The following is a 13,160-nucleotide window of genomic DNA, read 5'->3' on the forward strand; positions in this document are numbered from 1 at the left end:
CTTTGAGTCTCAGTAAAGTTGTGGTGCTTTACTGAGACCTCCTATGGACAACTTGAGAGAACCAGAAGAATCACGATGCACTGTTTTGCTTCACTTGCCCACACCCATGCACGTTCACGAACACTCAATGGTTAATAATCCACCATTAATAGTCGCCCACACACGAATTTGAGGAAATAAAACAAAACCGCTAACATGACGCTTCAGATTCCCGCCAAGAAGTCCGCTTTGTAGTTTAACATCCTCAATGTTTTGTTTTTTGGACGAGCAAAAATATGGAATCACCACCTTGTGTTTTGTTTCGAGCGATCTTAAGAACTGAATGACTATGCATGTATCTGTGGTATCAATTTAAAGTTTATTATATTACCCTTAAAATGGTACAATTTTTATTTGTCTTCTATTAGTCATTTAGTTTTTGTGATCGCTCGAAACAAATAGGGTGATTCCATATTTTTGCTCGCCAGTGTAGTTCTGATTTATGCCACCACGTTGGACAACCATCCCCCCTAGACAAAACGCACTTTTTGGACAAATCGAAAATCGAATCCGTCAAAACTCCATACAAAAAAGCATAGAGTAAATAACTCTATGCAAAAAAGGGACTTTTCGACTGGTTTGCTATTATAATTTGCACTTTGTCTAGACCCACATAATTACATGAGGGCGCTACTATCAATACTGGGTAATTTTGGTTTTTAGTTTCTGTTTTTTTCAGTACGTGGCTGGCCTCCACACTCCAGTAGTCTCATTCACGTAAAAAAACTTAATAGCCGAGTTGCGATCCTATCGAGTAATCGTTTTATCGAAATGACCCTTGTGAATACCTACGGATTTAGAACTGTTTTTTACAATGGGACGACTTCTAAACATCAGCGAGAGATTTTGACTGTGAATTAGGCCACAGAACTTTGCTGCCCCATCGGCCGTCAGTTCTGCGTACCATGTGTCCTGCCCGTTGCTACTTCAGCCTGCTAATCCGTCACAATATGGATTAAAGAAATAATACAATCACGACAAAAATATTCCTTTTATTTTGAAAAATATAACATAGAATTTTAAAATATAATTTCTCAGGTTAAAATGAATACATAGAACATTTTTATTAGTACATATTTAAAATATCTTGTATGGCATTTTAAAGTATGCTATATCAAAGTCGTAGTAAACCATTAAATTAAGTACATACTGTGCATAAGGAATGTCACGAAACAAGTACCTGCGGAACTGCCGATGGCTCGGGACGGCTGCTCATCAAACTAACGTCTCGTAACACAGTCGATCATTGAGCAGATATTCACTTATTTAAGTACAATTTTGAGATTCAAGCTGTCATTATTGTTTCTAGCAAGGTACTTACATAATACAAATTTTCTAAGTGTAACAATAATAATAATCATTCAGACGCACATGAAGCCGGTCGGATGCCATATTAAGTAACGTACAGGCGAACCGCTCGCGGCGACCGGCGACGTCCATCACCGCGAGGAGCGAAGCCCTCGCACGTCGTCTTATAAACTAATATAAAATTAATCTTATGTACAATCGATTAAAGTGTCGGTCCACTGTGTTAAATATACATTTTATAAAAATACTTCTGTATAAAATCTTAAGGCTATTGTACAAGTGAGGTGTTCTCGGAAGCGCGGTCGACGGTTTCGATCGATCGAGCGCGCAGGTCGCCGCCGGGCTGGGGCGCCTCACATGCCGGACTCGGCGATGCCCTCGTCGTCTGAAACACAAGGCGCGGTCAGCCACGGTGCGGGCGCGCGGCGGCGTTAGTGCACACACACACGCATGCAAGCGGACAGCGCCCCGCCCGCTGCGGCGGCGGGCCCCGCGGCCGGGCCGGGGCCGGGGGGCCCTCCGCCGCTCGTCCCGGGAGGCAGCGGGCGGGGCGGGCATGCGGCACACGCGCCTCACTTGTGCTGCTGGCGGCGCGCCGGGGCCGCGCCGGCGCCGGCGGAGCTCGCCCGGGCGTCACGTCCCTTGAAAGCGAATCAGAATGAGCCGGTCGAGGCCGTCACGGCGCGTCGACGGCGGCCGCGCGCTCGCGCTCACCTTCGAAGGCGGGGTTGTGGTGGTGGTGGTGCGGGTTGTGGTGCGGCGGCTGCAGGTCCTGGCCCTCGAGCACGGCCACGAGGCACTGGTGGATGCAGATGTACTGCTGCTCCGTCTGCACCATCCACACGCGCTCGCGGCGCATGGCGTGCACCATGCCGAACACGTCGAGCGCGTCGGCGTGCGCGGCCAGCTGCTGCAGCGCGCGGTCCAGCGTGATGAAGGTGCCGGAGCGGCCCACGCCGGCGCTGCAGTGCACCACCACGGGCCGCGCGTCGGCCGGGCAGCGCTCGCGGAACGCGCGGACGAACCTGCACAACACGATACGTGGCTACGTTTACGAATTGTCATTTGATTTTAAATTAATTTAAATAAATTTGAGAAGCGACTCTAATCGCTAAGAAATTTTAATAACGATCGTTATTTTGACGTTTCGAAAATAGCCTCTCTATGAGAGAAACGTCGGTGAAAGGATCACTTCGGTGGGGTAAATACTCCCCAAAAAATCACTCTTTGAAAAGTACAATAATGGACTACCCGAAAACACTCCGTATGAGACGTCATGAAGTTATGACGTCACGCCGTAGTGCTTTGGGGCGTCACATGAGAAATTCGTTCGTCATAAATTCAATGGTATTTTTGTTTTTTATTCATTTGAAATCGACTTTCAAGCTTAAGTTATGAAACTAATGCCCGTTTTCACCATCAATCCCTAATTTTTAAGTGACCCCTATGGTAACACATAACATGAATTTTGTTTTCATAGGGGTCACTTAACAATTAGGGATTGATGGTGAAAACGGGCATGAAACTTGTACTTTTTTACCTGTATTTTTTTGTTATGATTTTACTTATTCTTCCAATTCCAGTCAACAGGAAACAATCTAAGGACAGTGACAAGACGAGTGGGCGCACCTGGCGAGCGTGGTAGGCGGGTCGGGCACGCCGAAGTCGGGCCACGTGGTGAAGTGGAAGTGCTTGAGCACGCGCTGCTCGGAGCCGCGGCACACCATGAGCTCGGTGATGGTCCAGTCGGGGTAGCGCGACTCGTTGAGCGCCGTGACGGCGATGTCGCCGTAGTACACGGGCCGCGTGTCGTAGGGCCAGTAGCGGTCGCACTTCTCGCGGCCCTTCTCCACGCAGCGCGTCAGCATGACGATGGCGCGCGAGCCCGACTCCCAGCACATGCGCCAGAAGTCGTCGCGCGTGCAGTGCAGCGGGCCCTGCGTGACGATGAACTCGCGCGGCGAGTTGTGGCCCGGCACGTAGTTGGCGTTGATGTAGTCCGAGCCCTCCTCGTCGTCCACGGGCTGCAGCTTGTAGCGCGAGTGGTCGTAGGGCAGGATGTTGGTGAAGCGGTTCTTGGGCCGGTTGCACGGCAGGTCGGCCGCCGTGCACGGCTGCTCGCGCCCCACGTGCTTCAGCTCCTCGAATTCCTCGCTAAACCTGCAGACCGAGAAACGTACGTTTTCAATAAAATCCATAAATCAAAGTCACACGTAGCTCACGCTATACTTTATCGTGAGAACTGGCAAGAATCGAGGATGAAAATCAAAGACGAGACGTTCGGTCATCTCGCGCGTTGAACAACGAGAAGAAGCGATTCAAACGGACCGACAAGACCGTCAAAAGAATAATAAACAGGCATCGCGTTCGGGGGCCTGGGAAGCCTCAACCGTTTATAAACAAATGGGGGCGTACTAAAACGGATGCGTTCTCCGCGACGTCAGACGTACCTGAAGTCGGAGTCGGCGGACATGAGGCGGTAGTGGTCGATGAAGTCGGCGACGCGCACGGGGCGCGAGGTGCGCGGCGCGGGCGGCGGCGGCGGCGCGGCGGCGGCGCGCGGGCCCCGGCGCCGACGCAGCGCCAGCAGCACGCCGCCGCCGCCCAGCGCCAGCGCCGCCGCCACGCACGCGCCGATGATCCACGCCGTGTTGTCCACGTCTGCACACACACACCGGGTCACCGTCGCGAGCGCCCAGCGGAGGCGACGCGGCCTCGACTGGGGCGTCGACGGTGCCAACTTTGACTCTACTTTTGCTTGTCAAGAAAACGGTACATTACATGCGCCTCGACATCTCCTGTGTCTGTTGGATCGAGAGCTTCGACTCCGGAATGACTGGGAATTTGTAAATTTTGATTCTCACCGAACGCTTCGACGATAGATAGATTGGCCCGTTATATCGGGCGCGCGTCTTATGGACTTAGGAAAAATAAAGCTTACTACATTTTTGAATAATGCACGAGTTGCGTTTCGGATTATGTTTCGAGTGCATATAAGTTGAAAATTAATTAGACCGCAGTCCTTGTTTAAAATACCAAAATTGTTATAATAGACACAGAGATGAAGAAGAACCAGAGAACGTGACGTGCAAATGAAATTGAAAAAATAATACACAAATAAACCAGAAGCATTACTTACCGATTTCAGCAAGGAACTCACAACTTCAAATATAAAATATCTACGTAGTCTTCAATAACATAACCATTCCATAATCCGTTCTAACACTCAAGTACTTCGTTATCATTATTGTCCTCTTTCAAGGCATATGCATATCTGTGATCTATAAATTAGTCACAATATTAGATATTTATTAATTATCATAAACATGAAAATAATTTTGTGAATTCCTTACTTATTTACAAATACTAAGTAGGTATATCCACAACCGATTAATATATTATGTATACTTCAAAACACAAGCATTATGTACACAGATCCCACTGTTCCACTAAAATAAACTCCACCACCTCTAATCTAAAGCAAACCGCAATCTCAAAAAACAGTAGGGACGCTATTTATTTTTAAACTATTCACAAACATGTTTCACTTCACACATTTATTTTAGGACTAAAAATGTAATTAAATCTCAATGACCAAAGATATTTGTAAAAACTAATATTATAAAAAGGAAAGATTTGATTATTTGTATACATTAAATTGGCTCCAAAACTACTGGACCGTTTTGAATCTTTCACCATTATTTCTGATGAACAGGCGGTACGAAGTTCGCCGGGGCAGCTAGTATTTAGACTGTTTCTTTCCTTGATTTATTCGAGGAATGTTTTTGATAAAATTTCTTTACTCGAAAGGTTAATAATATATTATTTTTACCCATATCGCGACGTAGCCGGCGAGCTGCTCAGCCGACGGCACTATCGGCCAGATTATTGCAGATAACACTGATTGCCGCATATCTACAAATCGACGACTAACTACCAAGCAAGGCACTATCTCCCAACTGCCTGTTAAGTGTTAGATTATTCCGAACATTCGCAGTAATGATAAGTTCAAGACGCTAAGTTGAGTAGAGCTAGCAAGCGTTTGTGTGCCGAGTGTTACAAAAGTGTAAGAAGGTAAGGAAAGTCATTAAAACAAAGAATACAAAACGACTAAACTTTATTTTGCAAACAGTTAAACAATATCAATCTTCAACTCGTCGTAAAAAGTATAAGTAAAAAATATATGGCAGAGTTGAAAATAAAGCTCACTGTAAAACGTATGTGATCTTATTTTGACTAGGCGTAAGATTGATTTTGTTTTGTGTTATTAAAAACTCAAATCATTAGTAAGTACAAAACCCTGTAAGATGCACAAAATACAGATTAGGGGTGAACGCACGATTGAGCCGCAATCATCGCTTATTTTATCACAGAATAAAATACAAATAAAGTTGTATGGAGTAACACAAGCATCATTCGCCCGCCGAGGTCCGAGAGGAGAAAGAGGTCCAACCGAAGTGCGTTCACCCGTACACTGTTCATTATTTACACGTGTCCTTATTGTAATTTGTCCTGTAAACTTACATAAATTTAAGTGCTGAAATTTCAATCGTTTCGTACACATTCTGTACACAAAATGTCTAATATTAATATAATTTGGCGATTGAAAAAGCAGCTCACGTTAGTAAGAAGAAACGGTCACTCAACATTGTTTACAAAACACCACCACACCAATTTACATTTCGCAACCACCACCATTTACTCCTTTTCTTACTACATAGCACCACAGCCCACATGCTACCTTCAGCATTAGCGATTGACGACGACTTAGCTTCTAATAAGCGTATTAGAAGCTGAATGCAGCAACTGCACTCTCAAAAACGCCAAAAGCGGTGATTGAGTCGCTTTTCAACCGACTTCAAAAAAAGGAGGTTTTCAATTCGACCCGTATGTTTTTTTTTTTTTTTCTATGTTTGTTACGCGATAACTCCGCCAATTATGAACCGATTTGAACAAATCTTTTTTCGGCGTATAGGTAATACCTCAAGGGTGGTCCCATTTAAATTTAATAATAAAAAAAACAACCCCCAAGGGTGGAAAATTGGGGATGAACTTTTTTATACGCAATATCTCCGCCGATTATAAACCAATTTGAACGATTATTTTTTTGTTGAATAGGTATTATTAAAAGGGTGGTTTCATGCGAATTTGTTCCGGCGTTTCTTCTCAGCACTTGCCATATGTTTGTCTCGAAGCGCTGGTAGGGCCCAAAAGATAAGGAGACATGTAAAGTGCCCCATAAGGGCTACCTTTTCTTTTTTTATTATTTTCTATTGACGTTCATAAGTGCCACTTGTGGTCTAAACTGAATAAATATTTTTTGATTTTGATTTTTGATTTTGAAGAAAATATTTCACCCCCAAGGGTGGAAAATTGGGGATGAACTTTTTTATACGCAATATCTCCGCCGATTATGAACCAATTTGAACGATTATTTTTTTGTTGAATAGGTATTATTTGTGTTCACGCATTTGAAGTCGGTTTTATTTATTTTTTAGTTATAATTATTGGATGCTCGACACAGCATTTGATTGTTACACTTTGCACACATTACGATTCCCAGTCGCATCCATTCAACATCTACGGAACACTGTTCAGTGTGTCAGTCAATATTAGTCGCTAAAAAGTCCTAACGTATGATGTTGCGAAATCGTAATGCGCATCGATACAGTCGCCGATGCTAAAAGTAGAATGTCTACTGTGGCACGTAATTACACAATACACAGGAGGGAAGCATAAACAAGAGAATTCGTCTTTAATTTATGCTTCTCTCCTTGTCGGTGAAGCAACTCGTGTCAAGGAATTCAGCTAAAATAATGTTACGGGAAGATTTAACGTTCGTTTATAGTTCTCGTTTTTGGAGCGGCTCGACATTGTCACGTTTCACGTTGTGCATCCCGAAACCGCACACGACGCAAACACGGTAACATTCAATATGAATAGTGAAGTTGAAGGTGCGTACGTAATGTAACAATAATAATATTGGTGTTTTTTTATTTGCGTATTCTTTTAGAGGTATCAAACAAAAAAAACTAATTTTCTTTAGAAAAAAAAAATCAGTCGTGGTTTTGATAAGTTTCTATGCATTTCTATATTATGGTAGTTTATTTGTAGCATAAGCACAGGACTTCTATTATACGAATTAGTAAAAAAAAATTGCTTTAGGTTGCGGACTTATTTGTTTTTGTTAAGTAGGTAAATCAATTTTATTTAAGGTACGTGCGCTGTTTCAAGAAGATACTTAGTGGAAATCCTCACATATACTGCATTCAAAAAGCAATTAATAATAAATTTAAGAGAATTTCCCATGATCATAAGCCTATAAAAGGAACTCGTGCCGCAAACATCTACGTATAGCGAGCTATACTCGAGAGTGCTGTAAGTTTTTCCGAAACGGATTCATATGACACCTAGACACCATAAATGTATATTAGAATATGTTTATTATTTTAAACCCTTTTTGAACCATAAATAATTTGTGCCGTCCCTTCCATAGGTAACACACTGTGCGGCGGTACGTTACCGGTGTGCAGCACGGCGTAGCTGGTGTCGGTGAACTTGTCTGGGGCGGTGAAGGCGCGCAGCTTGACGAAGTACTTGGTGGCGGGCTTGAGCGGCCCGTTGCAGTAGCGCGCGCCCTCCGCCTCGCAGCGCTCCGCGCCCAGCGTGAACTCCTCCACCTCCGACGACCGGAACGGGTAGTACGGCTCCGTCACCTGCCACAGTCATAGCCACTCACCACACTTCCTATCGTCCGTTCACTTCGCCACCGTGTACAGAGCTTAGTGTGAGTTTACATCAAACGACATTACTAGCGAGTACGTTAAAAAACATTTCTTCTTTCCGCTAGGGGGGCTGTACAATCCGTCATACATTTAATGGTACTTTTTTACGCAGTCGACATCGAATGCGTTTGACGTAAACTCACATTCCGCCCCCAGAACTGGTAGTCCTGAGTTGTTTTCTCTCTAGGAGTATTATCATAGTGACAAATTCTTCTATAATCCCATAATCGGTGTGTGTCGCCGATACGATGACTCACGGCAGTCATCGGACAGTAAAATATGCAATTTTACTAAAACTAGTGTCATCCACACCTAATGAACATGTTTTATTTTATTTTATTGTTAGGAAAACAAACAGCATTCTATAACACATATGTATAGAGTTATCAATTAAACTTCACATTTGCCAAAAGAGTTTTCACAAATGTTAGAAACACTCCTTTGGATTAAAATCTAGATCAAAACTGTAATCGTACTCTGGTGTCTGAATAAACAAAATGGAACAAGTCAGTCGGACGCACCTGGTAGGGCGGCCACACGGGCAGGCGCTGCACGTCGCGCCAGGCCGGCAGCTGCGCGGGCGTGTCGGCGCGCGGCTCCTCGCCCAGCACCAGCGTGTAGGCCGTCACGTTGCCGTTCGCCGCCGAGAACAGGTTGGCGCGGAACCGCACCACCACCTGCCACACCACAGCGTCAGTCGGCGGCGACGACTGATGCGAGACTGTCACACACGTCACGCCTCCACAGGGAGGTGGGGCGCGGCGCAATGTGACAATCGTCTCACTGAAAGAGGGATGTATATTCCGGCAGCGGAGAACGAGTCTATGAGTTTTTAAAATTAATCACTGAAATAATGTTATAGTGCGTAGCGTAAATATTGGCGTAATAACCCCCATGTTGGTACCCGCTGAAAACCAGCTTCGTGACTTAACGACTTGTGTCATGTCACGATTTTCGCTGAGCGGCGAAAAGGCGCCCCTTTTCAGCATGGCTCAGTAATTTAATCTCTGTACATGTATGCACATAAATGTTAATCCCAACTAATGCGAAATAATAATGAAGCGAATAAAATAATGCGAAAGTAACTCTGTCTGTCTGTCTGTCTGTTACGCTTTCCCGCTTAAACCTCGCAACCGATTTTGATGAAATTTGGCATAGAGATAGTTTGAGTCCCGGGAAAGAACATAGGATAGTTTTTATCCCGGTTTTTGAAACAGGGACGCGCGCGATAAAGTTTTTCTGTGACAGACAAAACTCCACGCGGGCGAAGCCGCGGGCGGAAAGCTAGTGCTGAATAAAAGTATTCTATTCTATTTTATTCTATCTGACAAGTTTCATAATATCATCATTTCAGCCACAGGAGGTCCACTGCTGAACGGCCTCTCCTAATGACTTCCATATCGCACGGTAGGGAGCGGCCTGGTAATATTACACAAGTTGAAATGTTTAGTTTTAGGACTCGTGAAAATCAACACATAGTATGCAGAACTGTCGGTCGATGGGGTAGCAAGGTTCTGGAATGGAGGCCGCGTACCGGAAAACGCAGCGTGGGACGTCCACCTCCAAGGTGGACCGACGACATCGTAAAGGTAGCAGGGAAGCGGTGGACGCAGGCCGCTACCAATCGATCAACGTGGAAAGCATTGGGGGAGGCCTATGTTCAGCAGCGGACGTCCTATGGCCGAAATGATGATGACGAATAACAACTGTCTACAGTATTTTTGCGCATGGGTTATGCATAGTTTATTTTTATTGCTTTATAACCTAGAAACAAGAACAACAATAAATTGTTGTTCTGAATTTGCTTGCACGTGTAAAAAATTCATATCAATGAATGTATGAAACATGAAAATAGAGATGATTTAATTTGTTGCCAAATATTTTTTTCTTTAATTCTTTCTAATTATTACAACATACCAACCAAACATCCATTTAAGATTCATTCTGACAAGACAAAATTTAAAATACAGTCCAAATATTAATTAAAAATGAAAAGTTATAATTTCCTGCCATGTTCCATAGAAGATTTTTTTCATAAAAATCTAACCCTATCGTGCTTTCAGTATCCTGGCCTCGGTAACGTCGTCTCTCAAATCCCACTATATTTTGATGAAAGCGTGCCCCTTGTTCTTGCGAATAAACCCCCATAATTATTTATAAATATATCCCAATGAGAATGTGACGTGCATCTCGAGAGACATTCTACTATGAAGATGGAAAATTCAAATCGCTATAACTTCTTAAAAAGCAAATATTTTCGATTTGTAATCGCACTTTTTTTTATATACATTTGCTTATACAGGGTGTTAGGTAAATGGGTATATGAGCCGGCATTAGCCCATGTTAACATGGTCATATAAATGGTATGGTGAAGTCAGAAAATTGATATTTTCATTTTAATTATTTTAATTTTCATACAAATCGGATTTTATAAAATTTATTTTGTATGAAAATTAAAAAAATTCAAATGATGATATCAAATTTCTGACTTCACCATACCATTTATATGACCATGTTAACATGGGCTAGTGTCGGCTCATATACCCATTTACCTAACACCCTGTATAATCAGAATATAATAAGTAAAATCCATGCGCAAAAAAAAATTTTTTTTTTGACCGGTGTAATCGACAAAAACGTTCGGGGTCGGGGGTACCGTGGTGGTGGTGCGGCGCAGCTCCTGCGGCGTGGCGTGCGGCGGCGGCGGCGGCGGCGCGGCGATGGGCGCGCGCTGCAGCAGCGCGGCGGCGGGCCCGGCGCCGGCGCCGGTCTCGGCGCGCAGCGTCACGGCGTACAGCCGGCCCGCCGCCAGCCCCGCCGCCGTGGCCGAGCGCGCCTCCGGCGGCAGCACCACCGTGGCGCCCGCCTCCGGCGCGTCCGACGGCGCGTACCTGCAACGCAAGCAATACAGTTTCCACATGTATGTTTGTAGGTACGATTGCAGGAGTTCTGTTGCGCGATGATGCGGCTCCCGTTGTATTGTGAGTGCGATTTCTTGATGCGCACTATCGGCACTATGTGAATGCAGTTTCCACGTGTATGTAGGCACAATGCAGGAGTTCTGTTGCGCGATGATGCGGCTCCTGTCCCACTTTATACACATGAGGTGCAGACCAGGCAGTTCGAAGCTCGAAGGACCATGTAGGGCAGCGGAGTTGGTGTAGTTGTTGGTGATTGAAAGGCCGTGTTTCACTAATTAAGTTTGTTGCCAGGTCTGCACAGTTTAAGATATTACAGCACAATCACAAGTGTAATGGCCGGAGTACGAAACGATACTGGGCGCGATGGCGCTCAAATACATACGTCACAAGACCGAACGAATGAAAGAATGAATGAATTTTAGTGTTGGAACCCAACACGTGGGATAAATAGACGACGAAGCGGTGTATCGCCGTAGCCAGGGGGCCCAGTGCGAGTTATCGTCGCTAGCGAGTGCGTCAAAAAAATCTAGGATCACTTAAATTCCTGAAAGTATCCGTTAGGTACACACGGCCACACTGTTAACTATACATTTCCGTTTTTGCTCTCGCTCTAATCGAATGGTGATTCTTTGCGACAGAACGAGACGACATGACAGGCAATGGATAGTTAACACTGGGGCCGATGGTACGTTGTACAATCCGTTGTACAGTCGCGGAATGAAAAGGTTCGTGACCTTAATGTCGATTTTCACTTGCATTAGGTACTGTAAGAGTCAAACCTGTCAACATAACAGTACAAGAAACAGTGCTGTTAACATATAAATAAATATGACGTTTGCTAACGAATAAGGTTTTTCTTGTTTATTTTTCTATCCCATCAGTGCAATGCAATGATGACATTGACCAATTGACAATAGATTTTTTTTTTATAGAAATAATAATGGCAGGTTGAACCAACAAGAAGGTTTTAGTTTATCAATCATAATAATCTTCTTGACAAGATAAATCGTCAAACAACTTTGATCTGAATAATTTAGAGCTTTATTGCCGAACAGTTAAAGATTATTTTCTCTAACTCGAGATTATTCTGTAACATAGTTTCAAAAGGTAATATGTGCTCGCGATTCGTTGAAGGAATCAATTTGAAAACTGACGAACCTTTTCATTCCGTTTTCTGTACATTTAAAGTAATTTTTTTACGCAGTCGCTAGGGAAGAGTACGATCACAACGACGAGATCGCTTCGTGTCACGATCGAGCGGCAGTCATCACTCACTGCAGCACGAAGCGGCGCAGCGTGCCGTGCGTGGCGGCGTCGGGCATGTCCCAGGCGAAGGTGAGCTCGCGCGGCGAGGCGTCGGCCAGGCGGAAGTCGTGCGGCGCGTCGGGCGGCGCCTCGCGCGTGCTCACGGCGGCCGAGCGCGGGCGCGACAGCGCCAGCAGCGACTCCGCTGAGCCCGCGCGCACCTGCGGAGAGGGCACGCGTCAGACTAAGGCCCAGTTTTTTTATTCTTGGTTAAAATAACTAATTGTTAAATTTTGCTACTAATGGTTAATTACGAAGGCTACAGTCGAAGGGTGCATAGAAATGTAAAAAATTAACTAACTTAGTTTATTGGATAAAATTAATTTAAATTAGAGTATTAATAATTAGCTAATCGGTGACAGATGATCGATGTTAGAATCAAGAGTGAAATTTGGAGCGGCCGCGATCGAGGTCGAGTGCGGCGGAGAGTGCTGCGTCGGCGCTTCTTGCTAGGCCTTGGTTTCTATGCAGCGACGTAGTCGCGTAATTGCTAATCAGCAGCATCGGTGACCTACTAATACGTAACAGGTTAAATATTAACAACATGTAAACAAATAGTTAAAAAATGTACTAAAAGTCAAGCTAACCATTGTTCGAAAAACATTTTTTTCAGATATTTAACCACTTGTCATTTGACATTTGTCAAATTTGACCATTGGTTATTTTAACTACGGATAAAAAAATCGAGCCTAAGAACTCATGGCGCGATTTTCACCCGCGCCCGCGACGGTTGCGAACTCGCAGCTTCTGTAGAATGCTATGTATGTTTATGTAAAAACTAATGCACAACTCACGATGCGGT

The 13,160-nt window shown here is 44.5% G+C and overlaps 1 protein-coding gene across 2 annotated transcripts in view; it reads right to left on the reverse strand.

The window, feature by feature from the left end:
- Positions 1-1,016: 1,016 nt before the first annotated feature.
- The window catches only part of LOC135073027 (tyrosine-protein phosphatase 10D), a 32,053-nt gene continuing 19,909 nt past the window's right edge, over positions 1,017-13,160 (reverse strand). For both annotated transcript variants that reach the window (XM_063967025.1, XM_063967024.1), the window contains exons 17-24: positions 12,329-12,519; positions 10,789-11,023; positions 8,654-8,809; positions 7,871-8,063; positions 3,798-4,008; positions 2,977-3,507; positions 2,062-2,372; positions 1,017-1,732 (exon numbers count right to left, since the gene is read on the reverse strand). In XM_063967025.1, the coding sequence (XP_063823095.1) occupies positions 1,701-1,732; positions 2,062-2,372; positions 2,977-3,507; positions 3,798-4,008; positions 7,871-8,063; positions 8,654-8,809; positions 10,789-11,023; positions 12,329-12,519 (1,860 nt within the window). In that variant the 3' untranslated portion in view covers positions 1,017-1,700. The remainder of the gene's footprint in view (positions 1,733-2,061; positions 2,373-2,976; positions 3,508-3,797; positions 4,009-7,870; positions 8,064-8,653; positions 8,810-10,788; positions 11,024-12,328; positions 12,520-13,160) is intronic.

This window comes from Ostrinia nubilalis, chromosome 7 (assembly GCF_963855985.1).
Source record: "Ostrinia nubilalis chromosome 7, ilOstNubi1.1, whole genome shotgun sequence".
NCBI classification, from domain to species: domain Eukaryota; kingdom Metazoa; phylum Arthropoda; class Insecta; order Lepidoptera; family Crambidae; genus Ostrinia; species Ostrinia nubilalis.